This window comes from Tachysurus fulvidraco, chromosome 23 (genome assembly GCF_022655615.1).
Source record: "Tachysurus fulvidraco isolate hzauxx_2018 chromosome 23, HZAU_PFXX_2.0, whole genome shotgun sequence".
Taxonomy (NCBI): Eukaryota; Metazoa; Chordata; class Actinopteri; order Siluriformes; family Bagridae; genus Tachysurus; species Tachysurus fulvidraco.
In genome coordinates this window covers 22,138,925-22,146,784 of record NC_062540.1, presented here as the reverse complement: position 1 = coordinate 22,146,784, position 7,860 = coordinate 22,138,925, and the positions used below count along the sequence as shown (strand labels likewise).

General features: G+C 37.8%; 1 protein-coding gene across 1 annotated transcript; it reads left to right on the top strand.

The window, feature by feature from the left end:
• The first annotated feature begins 1,434 nt into the window (after nucleotides 1-1,434).
• On the top strand, nucleotides 1,435-3,575 carry LOC125140082. The gene is made up of 2 exons (XM_047807388.1): nucleotides 1,435-2,181; nucleotides 2,969-3,575. Exons 1-2 carry the CDS (start codon nucleotides 1,553-1,555, stop codon nucleotides 3,243-3,245), a joined length of 906 nt encoding a protein of 301 aa, XP_047663344.1. The 5' UTR covers nucleotides 1,435-1,552; the 3' UTR covers nucleotides 3,246-3,575.
• Nucleotides 3,576-7,860: the final 4,285 nt, after the last annotated feature.

Below are 7,860 nucleotides of genomic sequence, written 5' to 3'. Positions count from 1 at the left end.
TTCCTGAAGTCTGACCACGGATTAGTGGTGTTTTCTGACAATTTAAAGGTCGCAAACTCCACCCATCTTTGGGGAGATGACCAATACTTCGGTCAGGATTTTGAAGGGGAAAACTCCCTTTGTTTCAGGTGTCTGTGGGCGTGGTTTAGCTATCAAACTTTTAGATGACTTTAAAGTTTGATCCAGGGTGTATTAAGATGGTATGGCGCCTTTCGTGCTCAAATAAAATACACCAGTGCTTGAAAAATGAGTAACCGATAATTTTGTGGTCATTTGGATACTAAACATGAAGGGTAATGACGGTATGAAGGCAGCGGTACATTACATACATAGATCATTAATCAAGGCAAAGATAAAGGCAAAGAAACACATATGAAACATGAACACAAGATGCACTTGGTTCATTAGGGATACGCGACACCAAACGAAAACAATGATTCTTTCGTATATCATTCTGACATCAGACCTTAAAGGGGCTACAGCGACTCTTAGAACAGCGGTATACACATTTCCATGCCATGATCAGTACGATAGAGGATAGCGTGAACGGATTTCTATAAAATCACTAGTCTCTTTTCGGACGACACATGACACTCACTGACTACACCCTTGTCAGGAATTAGGAACGCACACTAATTTTAAGTCAGGAGTCAGACGGATCCCTTAAAGAAGAACGACACATTACAAAGGGTCATAAGAATGAGAACTCTTAGAGATACCTTATCTTGGGTTTTATTAGTAAACGGAATGTCTCATTGTGTTGTGTGTGTGTGTGTGTGTGTGTGAGAGAGAGTTCTGTTTGCAGGCCCCAATGAGCCGCATGGGGTTGTCTGGTCTTTGTGGAGACTCCAGACATTCTGGAGCCAGGTGTGGGTGTGTGACACTGTGGAGTGTAGCCCTCAAAAGAATCGTAAAACGGAGTGGTCATCGGTTAATTGAGGAGTAGATGTAGAAATTTAGGGTGCTGGGACATGAAATCTAAAATGACTGGTACACGACACTACAACTATAACCAAAGTAAAGTATTAGGCCTTGCAAAATATTCAGTTCACACGCTCACACCTTGTATTTCTTACACTGAGAAGTAAGGTCTAAACTTTTGGTAAAACTTGAGAGCCCTGTGTATATGTATGTATGTATGTATGTATGTATGTATGTGTGTGTGTGTGTATATATATATATATATATATATACACGTGTATATATATATATATACGTGTATATATATATATATATATATATACACGTGTATATATATATATACACGTGTATATATATATATACACGTGTATATATATATATATATATATATATATATATATATATATATATATATATATATATATATATATATATCCAAATTTCATGTGATAAGTCTATTTTAATGTCTTGATCTCCCTATAGCCTCACAGATTGTTTTTTATCCACAGAGGGTTCACCCCAACAAACTGGCAAAGTATGCAGACTTAATAGAGAACCACAGAAAGCATAAGTCCTCCTCTTCTGGTGATACTCTTGTGAAGAATGCAAAAATCACAGCCTTCGCTGCCACATGGCGGGTAACACCTGTAGACCTGTCAAAGGCTCAAACACGTTTGATGTCCTTGCAGCTGCATTAGAGGAAATACATTCTGAGTACAAAATCAGGGAAAAAGTGACCAGGACAACAACAGACAGTGGCTCAAACTTCCTGAAGGCCTTTAGATTATATGGTGAGAAGAAAGAGGAGGAAGCCACCAATGTACAAGAGGACAGTGACTCCACCCTTGATGATGCAACAGAAAATCAGAGTGAGTCAGAGGTGGCGTATCAAGATGTGTCTGCTATTCTGGATGACAACTCAGGCCTTGAGTACCAACTTCCAAGGCACCAAAAGTGTGCATGCCATCTCCTCAATCTTGTATCCACAGTTGATGCCACTGCTGCAGGAGGAGGTGCAAACGAAACCTACAAGAGGCTGTCTCAGTCTGCTTTTGCCAAATGTCAAGCTCTTTGGAATAAAACCAGCAGGTCAACCATGGCTCATGAGACAGTGGAACGTGAATGCAAGCTGCAGTTTCTCCGACCCAATCAGACACGCTGGAGCTCCCTGTTCCTCGCTGTAGAAAGGATTGTGCGCATTCACAGAGAGCAAGGAGAGAAAGCAATTTGCAATGTCTGCACAGCATTAAAGATAAAGATGTAAGTTGACAAAATGTATATTTTGTTTTTAAAGAATAATAAAAATAAATAAGCCTTGCTGATTAATGAGTGAATCCACCTGTCTCAAGTAACTAAGTTTTTTTTTTGCATGGTGTGTGACAATTGTGGATGACTTGAATGAAAAAATTAAACTAATTTATTTTATTTCTATTTATATGTATTTAACATGTACAATGCATAATAAAGAAAGCTGAAATGGGGTTTTTGTCCGAGTATGCTGCTGTGATGAAGCCTGTTGCCATGGCCCTTAATATCCTCCAAGGGGAATCATCTGTGCATATGGGCCTCCTGCTGCCAACACTTTACCAGTTGCGGAATAAGCTGAAGAGGTTGGAGTCAACTTGCAAAATGTGTACACCTCTTGTTCACGCCCTGCAGCAAGGGATCCAGAAACGTTTTGGAGACGTCATGAAAGAGCCTGAGCTGATTGCAGCAGCAATACTCCTACCAAGATTCAGAACATCCTGGACCACAGCGGAGAACATCTTAAATGCTGCTATATATACTTGTTTATCAATTCAAATGTGAACCAGTAGACATTGACCTATATAAATCTGTATAATGTTACTGACATTTAGGATTATAGTGTATCGTTGACAAACCACAGGATGGCAATATAGTTAGAAGCTCAGGTAGCTTTTAATGTCAAACATCAGCAGCTTGACAGTAGAAGGGTAAGAATAATGTACAGACTTAATTATTTTGAAAAACGATTTATCTTGCCCTAAAATGATTAACCCTAACCCACAGGCCTTGACTTCATCAGGAATCACCTTGACACAGACTTGGATGATGTCACCAGCACAAACAGCAGCCCCTCTAATGAAGATGACTTCTTTGCATCCATGGAGTTGGGAAAATCACAAGTAGGAGAGCTGGAGAGGTACCTTTCATGTCCTTCCCCTGCAGGTATTGATCTACTCCACACCTTTCCTCTCATCAAGAATCTGTCACTCAAAGTCAACACAGTTCTTCCTGCATCTGCAGCCTGTGAGAGACTTTTCAGTCATGCAGGACTCCTGTTCACTGCTAAATGGTCATAGCTTCACAGCAAGAACCTTGAGAGCCAGCTACTGTTGAAGTTTAATAGTGAAATAGTTTTTCTGCATGTTTTCACACACGCACACACACACATTTTACGTTGACCGCTTCCTTCTGGTGTGCAGTTTTCTGTTCAGCATGCCTGGTATGAAATGTGTGTTTTTCTTCTGTTGTTCGGTCACTGGAGACACACACAGTTTATGGGCTGACTCGTTCTAGTTCTGCCTGTTAAAGTATAAAGGTTTGGAAATTTGTGTTACTTGTGTATATTTATTTTTTATTTATTATTATTTTATTTATTTTATTTATTAAGTATTTGAATTTACCGGAGTTATTTTAATTTAAGCTATTTTGTAATTAATTTATTTTAATTTATTCTATTGATTGGATGAGCCATAATTTGCCTAAAGATTATTTTGTATTTTTGTCTGTCTGACTGTCTTGTGTTAAAAAATAAATCAGACGTTACTCAACAGTTACTCAGTACTTGAGTAGTTTTTTCACCAAGTACTTTTTTACTCTTATTCAAGTAATTAATATGGATGCCTACTTTTTACTTTTACTTGAATCATATTATTCTGAAGTAACAGTACTTTTACTTGAGTACAACTTTTGGCTACTCTTCCCACCCGCGCCCCCGGGTGGAAGGATCTTCTCTCCCCTTTTTAGGTGGTGGTTTCTTCCGTGTGTGGTGTGTACATTGAGTTTGTGGGGGTTGCGTACACTGGGGCGGTGGGTGGGTTGCATACACTGTGGGTGCAAGTTTGATGTGATAGTACAGGGATCTGTGAGTTGTTCTTGTTACTAACTTACATGAGCAAGTGATCGCTTCTTCCCCTTGGGGACCTCAGCCCAGGATTTTGGTATTTTATTTTACATATTGCATACAATTCAGTCTTTTTGTCAACTGCTTTTGTGTGTGTGTTCCCCCCTGGGATTAGTAACATATAACAGTGTGGCCTAACTGTTTTAAGATTGTTATTATTAGAAGACTTGTATATAAAAAGGTTGAATTTGGAACTGCACTCATGCTTCTCATCTGCCATCTTTTTAATAATAACGGATTTGTTTGACCTAACATTCTTGTTGGGATATCGTTAATAGTTCCCTGGGTGAAACTCCTGGGGTGGCATAGTCGGACTCCTAGTAGAAGATATTTGGATCGAGGTATAGAATTGCGTTAACTGACACTTCGTGCCTTTGTGCAATTGCAACTGCAATTGCTCCAACTAAACAGCGCCACATTCTGGTGCAGTTAGCAGGATTTTCTCGTTGCAACCAAAACCGCACACCCCCTCACCTACTCTGCTCCTATACCGCCACACATACCAAGGTAAAGGTTTGTGTTCTGCAAGGTCCTATTCTAGGCCCACTGCTTTTTTCCTTAAATATATTATCTCTGGGTAAAATTATCCATAAACATGGTATAAGCTTCCACTGTTGTGTTGATGATACTCAGTTATATGTTTCAGCAAAGCAATGTGTAAGAATAGTAGACAATCGTAGAAAATAATTCATGTGAAACAGTAAAGGACCTTGGTGTGGTCATTTATTTGAAGATAATGTAGATAATATTACTAGCATAGCCTTCATTCATCTCTGACATATTGCTAAAATAAACACAATGCAGAAAAACTAGTTCACACTATTTCTACAACTATGTTGTATTACTGTATTTCCTTTCTTCCTGGAGGCCCTAGTAGGTTCATAAACAAGCTCCAATCAGCCACATTTTTATTGTGATCCAAAACTGCAGGCAATTATTTTATTTTTTTTTGCCATTTATTGTCCAAATACAAATAAAATCTAATTCAACTAATTTCAATTATCAACATTGCAAACAAAAATTAAGTATGTAATCAATATGGCTGTCTTAAAAATGTACATACATACAAAACATACAACTGTTTGCATAATTACACACAAAACCTATAACGCATGTACAAGACTAGCTTGCTTTGTCATGACCCTCAAATTGTCCAGTGGGAGTTTAAATATATGTTTCTCAGGAACAAAAAAGGTACTGAATTGTATTGCTACATTTTTAATTTTTAATTTCTTACTATTACAATTAATATTTAATTCAATTTCACATGACATCAGTGTGATTATCATTTTCATTAAATCGTTTCACACTGACTAAAGCAGTGCATTTTCTATTCCTAACTTCTAAAAAAACAAAATCATGCAAGGTATTCTCTGAAGAATGATTATGTTAATGAGTGTATGTAGTACAGCAATACCAATGAATTAAAAGCACTAAAGGGCATCTGGTGACTCAAAATTAATGCAAACTAATGTTAAAAAAGTAGCTTTGTGTATCTGATTTCCTATGCAAATATGTCAAATGCAAAGGAAAAGAGAAAGTCTATTAGGACTAATGTAATCTTAGTTTTCCATTTCTAAACATTAGCTTTTTATAACTATTACTGAAAACCCAATCAATTGGTCCATTAAATTATTCTAGCAAAACTAATCCCTAAATGTTTATTCACAAGGTACACAATGTTTTAACATATTATTAAAAAGAAAAGTAAAATAAAGATAATTATACAACACCTGCCCTAATTTTTAATCAACCAAAATTATTTTACTGTTATATTAAGGGTAAAAGGTGATGACCCAAGATATTCATACTACATAATATCTATAATATTCTAAATGATTCCTTGAAGAATGCTTCTTGATGGAGATTCCTCTTATTCTAGAGAAGATTGTAGAGAGTTATCTCTAGAAAATGGAAAAAAAAAATGTCACATTCATGTTTAATGAATCAGTAAAGGAGAAATTGAATGTTATTTAAAATTATTTTTATTGTAAAGTCTATGGTGCTGGTCTTAAAATTCTATTAATAATCCTGCATTATTACAATAATATTCAATCTAACACATTTCTGGTTCATGTTTTGAATGTTTAATACCCACCTTCAGTGATAGCATAGGAAATTGAGCTCCTCATTGCAGTCTCTGTTCTCCCAGACTGATGTGTTGAAGTTGAAGGCACCACACCTATATGGCAGAATTGGGCATTGAGGTAGAGGTACATTGCTCCCCAGCAGCATCCCGTTCACCCAGAACCATTTTCCATCAAGGAAACGCATTCCTGTCCACACAGTTGCTGATTGAGTCTCTGTTTTAAGCAGTGTCTGATAATATTGAAGCGATCTATCCGAATCCATAAAAGCCAAGCCAGTGTATTGAGTCCTGCAATGCTGAAGAGCCATCTCCCAGGTTTTTTTCTCATTCACCAATATGAAACTCCTAGAACAAACAGAAAAAAACCCTCCATCACAGCTAGTATCACGCCAGCCATTTTGATCCATAACAACACAATTCTTTCCTGTATTCATACCATTGGGCCTGCCAAGGTACCACTTTGTGAAATTTGTTTTATCTCCATCAGTCCATGTCCAGTTGTTTACATATGGTGCAGTTCTGATCAGCCCATTCCAAGATAGGTTTTGTCCTGTAACCGCCACAGCTTTGTTGTTTTCCTCTTCAGAAGTGATGGTAGCCAAATTCCCAAAGTGGTGTATGCAATTGTTCTGAGCTGTAGTCCAGGTCATCTGCTGAGAAATTAAAAAGTATTCTCTTGTCAGACTTACAGATGTCCCATAAAGGACAAACAGGTGACAAATAAAAAAGAGATACATCATCTTTGGTGTTTAGAGTCTTTGGTGTTTGGTGTTTACTTTGAGCTGAAACTTTCTGACTTCAGCTTAAAAGGATTAATTTAAAGCACATGCAAAATGACATAAGAGCGTCATCATTTCATTTCACCAGAACCCAAAGCGTGGAAAGTTTGGAGAACTCTGACACACAGAAGATCTTGTACCAGGACCACAGAAGTAAGCTTTCTGATTACAGAGTAACTCTGGATGGCAGTTTTTGCATTTATTATAACATTGTCAGGATCCAGCCCGGACCTTTGGCCATGTGCTTTTGTTTATGTTCTGTGTTGACGTGTCTGCCCCGCCCTTGTCTCTTCCTCCCCGCCTCTGCACACCTGTTCCTTATGCGTTTCACTGTAATGTGTTAACATAACTAAAAGATCTGGCACCCATAGTAGTGAGTTTAATCCCAGATACCCCAAGAGAAATTCTAGATGAAGATCTGAGTGCACGTGGAGGAGTGTAAACCTGGAAAAGTGGAGTAAGGTATTGTGGTGTAAGGTTATGAAGTGCCTTATAGGTGAGTAGCAGGATTTTAAACTGAACTCTATATTTAATGGAAGCCAGTGCACTTGCTGGAGAACCGGAGAAATGTGATCAGTATAAGCTTTTATTTTACACGATCCTGCATTTGGGTCTGTTTTTATCCTGCGCCCCTGATATAAAAACACATTTGTTTAGTTGACCTTTTTATTCAGCTTTTGTTATGTATAGGAGCAGATCTGAAGGGTTCATGGTGAACTGGGATGTCTGGATGTTGTCTCTTTCTATTTGGTGTCTCATCACCTGAAAACAAGTTGCTGCTCTTGAGCCTCCAGTGGACATTCTGTAAATATGAGATTACAGTAACACTTACGGCAAACTAGAAACCTGTTAAAAGCTGACGTCTGTTTCTTTAATGCTGCAGGATTGTTAATGTGACGAATGCTTCAGTGTGCTGAACCCCA